We start from the raw sequence: 12674 nt of genomic DNA on the forward strand, positions 1-12674 counted from the left end.
GGATAGGCCCACCATACTCCTTCTCTCTCCTCTCCTGGGGTTTGAAAATCACACACAAAGGAGAATTCTCGTTACTCCTTATATACCCCTTGATAGGCTCTGTCCCCCACCAATCATGAGTGTTCCCTGGCTTCCCCATCCTGATAGGCTGATGATTAGAGGGTCCCACCTCTGTAAGTGGGTTTGCCGTCCTCACCTCCTCTCCAGCTGCACTGGATAGCAGGCCCGAACCACTCCCTCCAATCCTGTATACATCTTGGTGCTTTGCCCCCTCCCGTCGCCCCACGTCACTGTTTCCTGTAAGAGAGGGTTGACTCTGGCCCCGCCCCCCACCATTGGACCGCCCTCGTGGAGCCGCGGCAGCCATGGAGGCCATGGCCACAGGTCTATCTGGTAAGTGCAGGGGTGAGGGTTTATTCTCCTCCTGGTGCGGGTTCGCCAGGCCACACAGGGGGCACTGCTCTTCAGTGTGTGTCTCCCTGCGTGTGACCAGACTCTGCCCGAGCAGGGAGATATTTCCCTGTTGGCCATGTGCGAGTCCCGCCTCGTCTCCCGCGGAAAGAGAGTCTTGCCTCGCCGCAGCCGCGGGACACAAAGGCAAGTTCGGACATGCTGCAGCCGTCTGCATCGTATGCGGGGAAGCGCACTCCGCCCTGCCCTCGCCGTGCCCGGCGTATCCTCCACTCTCTCACTGATTCAGAAACTCAAAGTGTACAGTATTGAAGTATATTTGTGTGTTACTATTCTATTGCTCCCTTCTGAAGAAGGATGCATAACTGACTGAATTATTAATTGTTAATGAAGAAACCTTGAGTGTAAGAGTTTGTAACTGTATCTTTGTGTAACTCCACTACAGCTCAAATTTCCCCCTTGAGATAAGCCTGGCTGATCAACACGCTACCAAAACTGTGTAGTACAAGCTTATACCAAAGGTTGGGTTGCCTATATCTGTAGTCATAATTGTTTGTAGTGGTTTTCCCAAAGGGTATTGCATTCAAACTTTGCCTAATAGCTACCATGAACTCCGGTGGTACAGCCTTATACAAAGAGCGTAGTCTTGTACTGACCCAGTTGAATGGCTTTACTGAACCCTTAGTTGATTGTCTGAAAAACTGTCCTAACAACCAGTACCTTATGTGGAGTGCTCAGGAGATACGGAGTATCTCCTTTCTCATTTTAAATGTAACATTTATGTTACAAGGAGAAACTTACCTTTAATGGCTAGTGGCAGTGAACCTTTTTATTAATTTGGTGCACCTTCACTGCTGGTGTTTGCACAGCCCCGGTAAAGGCACCCATGGATGCTAATTTTACCAAAATGGCCCCCGTCTTTTTCTTTTCGCCCTTTTAGTGTTCCTTGTTCTTTCTTGTTCCTTCCCCCGACACCCAGGGCGGGTGTTAGGCAAGATTGTATGTAGTAACCCTGTGGGAGACTACACCAGCCTTGTCCTCTTGGCAATAGGTAACCTGAGGCCAGGTCCAACGGTTAATTACAAAAATGCATAACTTGGTTGTAGGGGTGGAGGTATGGAGCAGAGGAAGTAATGGTATCATAGACCTTTGAGCCAGACACTCCCTTTCCCTCCCACGGTTGAGGCTCTTTATATTAGGACATAGGGGCAAAGACATTAAAACAAATTCCCTATTAAATTCAACTCTTGCGGGATGCGTCAGGAACATCTTTTTGCTAGCTTGTGCCAATGAGGAAGATCTGTGTAAAGTACCCAAGCAGGCAAGAAATCCTCCACTGTGAACGACCAAAAGCTACAATAGATGACTCTTTGGGCTGTGACCAACTAAAGAGGATCTCAAAGCACAGTATAGCTAGCTTACAGTGCCATTCCTGAAAAGATCCATTTCACAGTCTGATCCAACCAAATAGGGCAGTTTTACAAAAATCCCATGCAACACTCCACTGAAAAAAGTGACATGTTTCTGCCTCAAACTATAGCAATAACTAGCCATCACAATAATATGACAGAAGCCACAACTCATACCTCCAGTCTGTGCATCAAAGCGCTTTGTTGCAATGGCATCAATTTCATCAATGAAGATGATGGCAGGTGCGTTCTCCTTTGCCAGCCGGAAAACATCACGCACCATGCGAGGACCCTCACCAAGGTACTTCTGCACAAACTCTGAGCCCACCACTCGGATGAAGGCAGCTAGAAAGAGAAAAAAAGTATTACATTTGCAATAAACCATAATTCCTTATTAATTATATATAAGCGGTAGGTGTATCAGGGTTAGGAGCCAGCTAAAACCTATATGCAGGGCGCATCAATGTTGTTTTAAGGCACGCTCTGCCCAAAACAACTATGCTCCATGCCATGCAAAAGTGAAAATACAAGTCATTTTAAAAATCCTGGGTTGATTACAGCAGTGCGAGCGAGGAAGAAAGTAGATAGGAAGAAAGCGCCATGAATAAAACAGAAGTGTCGTAATTGAGCCATAAAGGGTTTCATTTGTGTGCAATATTCCAGCACTTTTTGCTGGACTCTGGAATTTTTTTTTTATCGGTTCTCCTGAGCGAGTGGGAAAAAAGTCTTTTACTCTACCTCTGGGAACCTTTTTCAACACTTTTGGTTCTATCTTTTTGGAGTAATCCTTTCCTACACCCGTTAAGGCATCTGCAATGTATTATTGCAGCACACAGCACCCTGGGCCTTGTTGGCGAGAGGTCTTTGAGCTACCAGTTTTATTTTTCTTGTGATAACTGTTTCCAAGGATAGGGAGATACTTTTTACCCTACACCTTACGGATTTGTGACATAAGCACATGCCACCTTAAGTGATGTGCTGGGGGGCACAATGTATCTTTTTTTTCTTTCCTGTAACTTTCTAGTTACAGTGACATGTTCATCTGCATGGCTGGTGGCAGTGGATATGATCTAACGATTTTTAGTGAAACTTGCACGCAGGCTGCTGTCGCAGCTGCGGTAAGGGACATATGGATCACTGATGTACTAAAATGGAGCCCGTCTTCTTTTATTGCTAACTCTTGATGACTTGCCCTTTCTTGAGCCTTCTTTTGCCATCCAGGGGAGGTCCTGCTCACTTTTGTTTTAACTGGGCTCCCAATTGGGAAGCCAGTCCGAGGGCACCAGCATGTCTGGGAGGACAGGAAGCTGGGAGTACAACAGAACTCTGCAGGTCGTTGTCCTCCAGTATGTCTGCTTGAATCCAGTACTGACTTTGAATGTGGCAGGACTACTGATTGGCTGGGTTCCTGCATAAAGACGAGGGTCCTGGAGCAGAATGGGAGTGTCGACCCATGGAATGAAGAATCAGAGGAAAACGCAGACAAAGGACGTCTGCAGCCACCTGCAGTGACTGCTGCTGCTCCAACCTCCTCATCTGATTGACAGGGAAGATCCAGACCGGATGACTTCCTCCCATGGAAAGGTGGGACTAACCAGTCTCGAGACAACCTGCAATTTGAGACGTCCCTCAAAGAGCTGCAACCATCCAGGGCTGCAATTCCCCAATACCCTGGGACCTGGCTTTATTTGCTTAGCATAGTCTCCTGAAGTGGGGTTTTCGGCTGGAACTTAGTGGGCATCCTGCTGGACCTACAGCGACTTTCCTGCTCCGAGACAGCTCCCCTTCCAAATGGGGGACTGAGAAACAGAGAAGCCTGCCGTGTGACAACAGTCGCTGAACCAAAGCCTGTGTCAAGTCCCAACGAGCCGGTATCGTTAAGACAGTCTGCTGAGCATCCCATCACAAGAAGCCGACAATCTGCTGTCGCCTCACCTGGGGAACCACGGGTGACATTGTCTTTCTTCATGAAAAGGTACTGTCCCACGCCTAGTTACTCACCTGGGTGCTTGTTGTGCTAAATTGGAAACCTCCTGAGCTTTCTTGGACACATTGGGGTGGACAAACCAACTGTGTTCTCCCAGGCCTAAGGACACTGGTGCATTGGACTACAATCCTCCAGGGGGTCTGCATGACCTCCCTGAACCACCTTTTAACTAAACATTTTACCCACCTACAAGACAGAAGAAACCTGCTATTTTGACAACTGACAGTGCCCGTCTTTCTTTGTTCTTCCTCCGAGGTGCCCTGTTCACCCAGTTTCACAAGTGAGACTAATTCCCAGATAGGGCTGGACTTTCTAAAGTAAAGGTTGCCTAAAAGTACTTTCCAGCAATTGGTTTGCTTACCTTAAATGTTAGTTATAAGAAATGATTTGCTAAACTGCTACTCCAACTAGTTACCTGTATATCATCCAAAAGTGTAGTATTGCAGTGAGTTTTGATTAACAGAAGTCTTACTGTATATACATGTGAATAAGTTTACTTATTCCAATAATGCCCTATTGTTTATAATAAATCATATTTTATGTCTGTGTATAAGTGTATTCTTGACTATAGGAGTGCCCTGAGGCCTGTGTACTTACCTACAGCCCTTCAACAGCACAACTTCTGCATTCTCTCCCTGTATTTTACAACAAGGGGTGGTCTGGTTGTCCAATCAGAACGGCTAGCCCCCACTGGGATGTGTCCCTATTGAAGAAAGGAGGAAGACAATGGGCTGCAGAGTTGTGGACTCCTCCCTCCCTTCCTGCCCTCACAGACAGACTGGAGGCTGGGCGGGGAGTCCAGGGGACTCCCGCCGAAGATGAAAATCACACAAAGGAAATTTCCCACCCTGGATGTCATGGGAAGGAACAAGAAAGGACAGGAAACACTACAATTGCGTAAAAAGACGACACAGGCCATTTTGTTAAAAAGGAGTACCCTTAGGTGCCTTTACTGCAGCTGTGAACACAGCCCACGGTAAAGGTGCGCCGAATTAGTAAAAAGTTATCACTGCCACCAGCCATTGAAGGTAAGCTTGTCCCTGTAACAGAAGTGTTACAGTCTTAGTGTGAAAGGGGATACATTGCATCTCCCCAGCACTCCACAGAAGGTGGGTGTGTGCTGATTTCACAGAATAAAATGCAAAAGACATCCAAATATCCTTTCTACCCTTGGGAACTGTAGTTCTCTCAAGGTTAGCCAGAGAAAGTTAAAAAGGGGAGCCCCTAGGGCAACCCAGCAACAACAGGCACTTATTGCCAAACGGTTGGTAAATAGGATACCCTTAAAAAGACACTATGGAGAGTCTAAAAATTCACACCCATTTAAAAGAAAAAGAAAAAAAAAAAAATAAAATATTCTGTGGGTGTGGAAAAAGTTTCCCCACACACAAGAGGTATTAAGGCTTTGCTGGTGGACGCTTGCTTACACATCCAGATCCAGTTTTTGGTCACACAGCCATTATAAGCAGTGCCTTAGCCCCCGAGGACGGACTTGTTCCGAAATGCATTGGTATACCAAGCTTGCGGCACTAGCCTATTGGAGGCAATTTGCTCAGCCTCCACGCAAATAAATAATTACAGAAAAACGACACTGAGGAGGTCAGTCCTTTAGTATGAATCTTTGAATGAATCACAAATGACTAATCCAACTGAATGTGTTTTGATTATAAACCTTTAGCAACTCCAATGGAGAGTCAAGCATGAGCACACCTTGAACAGTATTGAATTATATTTCTTCTAGCCTGATTAAGGAAAAATATCCCACTAGTAAAGCAAAAAAGTTCTGGGGTTGGCACAGGTCGGGGAAGATTTACCATTTCTATGAAAATCTTACCCAACAGTGATCCAAAATTAAAAGGGGAGAAAAGTAGAAATGTTTAGAGGCCTTAGAAAGTGGACCTAGACTTGCCATAAATAGACAATGTCCTAACAGCCCTATAGAGTGCGCTCATTTGTACTGGGTTATTTTGTTTAAATTATTTTAATTTATTTTTTAATTATTTTTTTTAATACCCATCCAGCAACCTCAGAGATTCATAAAGTCTTAGTTTTCGGTTTATTAACAAACCCTTAACTTGGCTTTGAGTCATCCTAGAGGCAAAAAATAAATTTAAAAAAAAACACATTGGAAGCTTTGTGTTCACCTTCAATAAGGGAGTTTTCATTCTTAACCCTTTCAAGGAACCTACACACAAACGTTTGGGTAAGACTCATATCTACACCAGTTCCCCTTCTAAGAAAAGACAGCACTAACCTGTTGTATGATGAGCCACAGCTTTGGCCAGCATAGTTTTCCCACAGCCAGGTGGGCCATACATAAGAACCCCACGGGGAGGATCAATACCAATCTAAAACAGATGGGAGAGAAGAGGTGAGAAACACAGTATTAGTGGTATAACATGAATAGGATTCTCTGAAATGCATCATAAATTACCATGTAATCACAACAATTACATAAGTGGCAACATTCATCACTTCACACAACAACGGGAGAGCTACAAGCATGCTCTACTAAACTTACCTCCCCCTGCTAATTAAGAGCACACACAGAAGAGTGTCCAAGGCTGTCACAATTTCTGGGCAGAAAGAATTGATCAGTGTCATTGTTTAGCCTACACATCTGTATTTTTCTAGCTATTTCGCCTACTAAAGGACGGGGTAAATGTTCAAGGTGAAAGCTATTAGGCAGGCATAAAGTCACTCGCCCCCTGCACTGGCTACATGCACAACCGCACCATTTCCAACTTGCCAACAGCTAGTGAACTCTTTATGGGATATTTCCTGTCTATCTTTCTATCCTTTTTGCCTTTGCCATTCCCATCGCTGTCTTTCCCCATCCGGTGGTGGAGGATCACGGACCAGTTTCTGCTTTCTTCTCCCTAGTCTCCCCTTCTCCTGTGCTTTCGTCCTTTTCCCCTTTCTTTATCCACTGTCCAAAGTTTCTCAACCTATGTGCTGGCTGTTAGGTAGATTCATCATTTGTATGCTTCACCCCTCTCCTAATGAGACCCCCCCAGCATTTTTTTTTGCTGGACTTCTGAACCTTTTTTTGAAAATCCTGAATAAGCGGAGCCTTTTTCCACCCATTCATTCTTATGGGCTCTGTCGTATGGAACTCTATTCTTTGTATTGTACCTATCCTATGGAGTCTATTTTCCTCAAACACTTAAAAGGCATCTGTATTTTACTACTGCAGCACCCAGCTCCTTGTGGGCAGAGTTGCTGGGGAGCCGTGGGGTCCTCCTTTAAGATTCTGTTGCTTTATCCTAGAGTAACTACTGTTAGTAAGGATAGAGAGATACTTAGCATCTCTCCTAAAACGTTATAGTAAGCGATTGGCACACACCACCTATGTAGAGGGCCAAAAGGATACCTAGTATACCCCTTCTCTCGGCTCCTGTGCCTTTTTAGTCACATAGACAATCTAGTTATTGCTGGTGGCAGTGGACGTGGACTATTGTGTAATTTTTCCACTGCAGGCTATGTCCATGGCCTCAGTGGTGCACAATAGGAGCAACCAATACTAACTTGGGGGCTCCCTTTTTTTTCATCATTACCTCCGATTTTCTCCCACAGTTTCCTCCTCATCTACAGACCCCCCTGGTTATGACAGAGACTTCACCAACAACCTCTGTGATTCCGTAGCCACCATTCTATTAAATCACCCCTCCCTCACACTTCTTGGAGACTTCAATATCTAGTTGGACATCCCGATCAAATCCATGACCCATCCACTGGTCGACAGTCTTGATGCGTTCAACCTCTCCCTTCATACGACTGGTCCAACACACTCAAGGTGGGCACACCCTTGATGCAATTTTCAGCACCCATGACCCGATTAATATATCCTGCCCCAAATCACTCATCTGGACCGACCACTTTGTCATCCCCTTCTCCCTCATCACCCCTGCCCCTCCCCCTACAGAACCCCTGTCCCCCCTCCTCTCACCCCCACCCCAAGTCCTCAAATGCTGGAACAAAGTGAAAATCTTTCCTGACCTCGCTGAAGCCCTACTTCTAAGATCCCCTTCAACGACCCCCCCCAGACAGAGCCTTAACCATCGACTCTTGGCTCAATGACTAATTCCTCTCCCCCCCTTGCACCCTGCTTCCTCTCGCAATGGACCATTCCCCAAATGGTTCAAGTCGCACCTGAGGAACGCCAAAAAACAAAAGAACTCTGGAATGCAAACGGTGAGCATCTAAAACCGATCTCAGCAGATCCATGTTCGCCTTGAACCATTGTAACTACAAAGCTGAAAACCGGAAGGCCAAAAAAGCTTTTTACAACAAACTAATTCTCAACTGTGGCAACCGCAGCATAGAACTCCATACATTTCTACACCACCGCTCGACAGGACGACTTCCCTTAACTGTCCCTCCTCTCCCCCCTCCCACAACCGACCACTCCAACAACAACTCCTCACCCCATCGCCCAAACCCCCAATTCCCCCACCTTCGACTCCTTCAGACCAATCTCAAGAGACTAGTTTCTTGACCTACTATCTGCCAGCAAACCGTCTGGGTCCCCTCTCGACCCCTGCCCCGCTGCTATCCTTAAAGAAATATTCTAGTCTATCTGCGCAGGAGAACATGCAAGAGCCATACTAAATGACTCCCTCACCTCTGGCATCTTGCATGATGCCTTCAAAATTGTGCATGTTAAGCCTCTTCTTAAAAAGCCATCCTTCGACCCCCTTGACTCCAAAAATTACAGACACATCTCGAACACCAGATTCCTTGCAAAAATCGACCGGACAGCTTACTCCTAGCTCAACGCCTTTGTAGAATCCAACAACTTCCTCTGCCCCGCAAAATCAGGCTTCAGACCACGACAAGGAACTGAAACCACTCTGACCTCGATCTGGGATGATCTTAAGATCACTGCAGACTCTGAAGGATGCGCTGCACTAATTCTCCTTGATCTCTCTGCAGCCTTTGACACTGTTAACCACTCAATCCTCCTTGACCGCCTCCACTTCCTTGGACTCCGTGGCACTTCTCTCAAATGGATTGCCTCCTTCCTCAGCAACAGGAAACCTATAGCCCTCCTCTCCCCATTCGTCTCAGCTGCTCACTCGGTTAACACTGGAGTATGCCTATCTGCTCTCCTGTTCAACCTCTATATGACCACCCTCCCTGGAATAATACGCATGCATAACATCTTGTGCTACAACTACGCTGACGATACCCAAATCATCCTAAGAATCCCACCCACAAAGCCTGTCTTCGAGATATTGACGATGGATGACAAACTACCTCCTATTAAACCCCACTAAAACCAAAATCATGGTGTGCGGCAACACTGCCCTTCTACCTCAACCACTCCCATGGCCCCCATCCCTGGGCCCACCCCCTCAGACAGTAAAAAAACCTAGGCTACACTATGGACTCTCCCATCAAATCAACAATGTGTCAAAATGTTGTCACTACCATCTCAAACGCATCTTTCCCCATCTCTCCTTCCCAAGCAGACTCGCTGCAGTCATGCCTATTGCGATGTCGAGACTAGACTATGCCAACTCCCAATACCTAGGCATACCACCTTAAACTCCAAAGAGTGCAAAACGCTGCTGCTAAACTGCTCCTTGCCCTGGGTTCGAGAGACCACATCTCTCCAGCTCACCAAACCCGCCACTGGCTCCCAGTCGGACAAAGGGCCACTTTCAAGACCCTATGCATCACTCAACGTGCAGTTCACAAAACAGGCCCATTATACCTGCAAGAAAGGATAAAACAATACCTCCCATCCTGCACCCCAAGATCCGGCACTGCCCTCCTTTTAGTGATTCCAACCTCTAACTCAGTCAGGATCGGAGGATCCGCCTTCTCCACCCTGTCCCTGACTCTATGGAACTCGCTTCCTCCACATAGTCAACACACCCAAGAGTATAGGACATCCGCAAAGCTCTAAAAAAGTGGCTCTTTCTGTAATACCATCCACGACCTTCTGCAGCGACTGAAACCGTAGCAGCCCGATGGCTAATGCTCAATGCATCTCCCAACAATGTCATCAATGAATACGCTCATTATTTTGGCTATCAACCGCATACCTGAAATGCAGAACAATGTTCTCCTTAGATCATAACTCCACTAGACCCACAAAGTCTCCGTCAACTCCCTGCCAGCCTCAGTTACGATCCCTGACACCGCGATGTCGCCAGGTACCCCCCCCTCTTCCCCAGCCCCTCTGCTTCCCCGTGTGGTCACTGGGTACCCCCCTCAAGTTCCTGTGATGTCGCTATATGCCCCAGCCACTCTGGTCCCCCGTGTTATCACTGCATGCACCCAAGCACCCTCTTATCCCCCATAATGTCGCTGTGTGCCCCCAGCCCCTTTGGTCCTCTGTGTTATCGCTGTGTACCCCGTGCCCTCTGATTCCCCATGCTGTTGCTGTATGCCCAACCCTCTAGTCGCTGTGATGTCACCAAGTGTCCTGTGTGTCCCCACCCCCTCTGGTCCCCCGTGTTGTCGCTGTGTACCCCCTGCCCTTTAGCTCCATGTGTTATCACTGTGTACCACTATGGTCCCCCGTACTGTCGCTGTATGCCCTGCTAGTCAACGTGATGTCGCTATGAGCGCCTTGGTCCCCGTGTTGTCGCTGTGTACCCCTGCCCTCTGGTTCCCCGTGATGTCGCTTTGTACCCCTCTGGTCCCCCGTCCTGTCGCTGGATGCCCAGCCCCCTCTAGTCCCTGCAATGTACTTATGTGCCCCACCCCCTCTGGTCCCCCGTGTTGTCACTATGTACCCCCAGCCCCCACTGGTCCTCATGTCTCCTGTCGCTGTTCGCCCCCAGCCCCTTGATGTTGCCATGTACCCACAACCCCTGAGGCCCCCACGTTTCACTGTGTGCCTGACCCTCTGGTCCCAGTCTCGTCACTGCACCCCCCCAAACCCCAGATGTCACTGCGTACCCCCAGCCTCCCCTGTTCCCCATGTCTCCTGTCACGGTTTGCCCCAACCCCTCGTTTTCCCTTGATGTTGCTGAGTACCCACAACCCCTGAGGCCCCCACGTTTCACTGTGTGCCCAGACCCTCTGGTCCCCGTCTCATCACTGCAACCCCCAACCCCCTGATGTCACTGTGTGCCCAGCCCCCTTGGCTCCCAGCTCCCCCATGGTCCCCTAAGATATCGATGTGCACCCAGCCCCCTCTGGCCCATCCATGCTGTTGCTGCATACCCCAACCCCCTGGTCCCCTGCAATGTCGCTTGTGCCCCACCCCCCAGTGTTTGTGTACCGTTCCCTCCTGTCTGTGTCTTGGCACTTGCACTGTCCGGGTCTCACTAGACCAAGTGCAGTGGCTTGTCTTCACATCCTTGCTGTTCATGGCCTGTGGGAGTGTCCTTGCGTTTTCCATTGTTCGCTCCCACGGTGTGGGGTCACTGTGTGGATGAACAATCATATCATATCACTATGCTTACTATCTAATCTAGACCATCACACAATTAGAGTGCAGCTACACCCCTCGATCATTTCGGCCTAGCTGTTCACATACAAATACTATCCCATGAAGACCTCATCATTCTAATAAAACGCAGCTATACCCCACGAAAAACCGGCCTAGCTGCACACAAACTTCCCACAGGTCTAACGCAGCCAGAACCCAGTCTTGGTGTCCACCTGCCAGACTGCACACAGTGAACAGATACCAATACCATCACACCTAATGCTAGAATGCAGCTACCATCAAGAAATTACATCAGCTGCATACTTAACTGGTGCACCCAAGCACCCTTCGACACTGTACTCTTTCAACTGACCTGAACTACAGTCGCTAAAGGCGTTCAACCTACCAGCGCTTTGAGATCATACCAATGATATATAGAGCGCTATATAAATGCCAAATAACATAACTAGCATGGTTATTCGTCAGCCCTTCTACCATCCTGGGAGGGGGAGGCCTTTGTGTGTTTTGCCTTCGCGGGAACCCTTAGGTGTCTCCCCCCTCCCCTAGGCTACAGAGTTTTTGGGGAGGCAAGAAGTGGGGGAGGATTTTTATACCCCGCCCCCCCGTCCTTTGTCTGCCAGAGTGCCTGAATGGGACCAGCTCCCATTTATCATCTGGCTTTCCTGATTGGACAGACAAACGCCAATTTCTGTGAACTGCCTAGGAAGATTTCAGAGGAGCGAGTTCTGGAAAAGTATAAAACGTGAGGCTCCTGGAGTGAACAGCAAGTCCACCACTGGAAGCTTAAGTAACCAAAGAAGATGACCAGAGACACCTGCAGACCCTTTGCAACACTGAAGTGACCACTGCTATCCTGGCCCCATTTTCTGTGTGGCAACGAACTCAGAAGAGGACAACTCCTTCCCTACAACTGGTGGGAACAACCAGTCCCAAGACTGACTTTGATATGAGCCATCTCTCGAGGTCCTTTGAGTTTACAGAGCCATGGAACCCAATACCAGGAGACCTGCTGCCCATTTCAGTTGCATTGTCGTGGAAAAGCCAAATTCGTCCATGTCTTTGCTGAGCTCTGAAGGACACTCCAGAGACACATCTTGTTCAGGCCCCCACACAATGTGTGCATGCAGGAACCGAAGAAGAATGACCGGGCAAATCGCATCCTTTGTTGGTGCTGCAGAAAAGGTGCCAAAACCGCAGAGTGACCAATGAAGTTGATGAAAGCCGTGCCAGAGGTCCTCCCTCGAGACTGCTGCTGAGATATTACATCCATTGTCCTGATTTTCCTCATACCAAGGAATACGCAGGTCGGGTTCAGAGCTGCAACATCATGGAGCATCCACCACAAATGTTTTCTTCATATTTAAGGTACTGTGGGCAAAAAAGCTATTGCTTACTGTATTCCAAAAATGCACCTCCAGAGCATTGGAGTGCACATAGAGGTGTCCAGGGCAACCCC

At 47.9% G+C, this 12674-nt stretch overlaps 1 protein-coding gene across 1 annotated transcript in view; it reads right to left on the reverse strand.

Annotated features, from left to right (window-relative positions):
• Nucleotides 1–12674, reverse strand: part of PSMC4 (proteasome 26S subunit, ATPase 4) — a 184191-nt gene that overhangs the window by 102033 nt on the left and 69484 nt on the right. Inside the window, exons 6-7 of the mRNA XM_069604943.1 lie at nucleotides 6062–6155; nucleotides 1998–2165 (exon numbers count right to left, since the gene is read on the reverse strand). Coding sequence (XP_069461044.1) covers nucleotides 1998–2165; nucleotides 6062–6155 — 262 coding nt within the window. The remainder of the gene's footprint in view (nucleotides 1–1997; nucleotides 2166–6061; nucleotides 6156–12674) is intronic.

The sequence above is a fragment of the Ambystoma mexicanum genome, chromosome 1p (assembly GCF_040938575.1).
Source record: "Ambystoma mexicanum isolate Mex_15411 chromosome 1p, UKY_AmexF1_1, whole genome shotgun sequence".
Lineage (NCBI taxonomy): Eukaryota > Metazoa > Chordata > Amphibia > Caudata > Ambystomatidae > Ambystoma > Ambystoma mexicanum.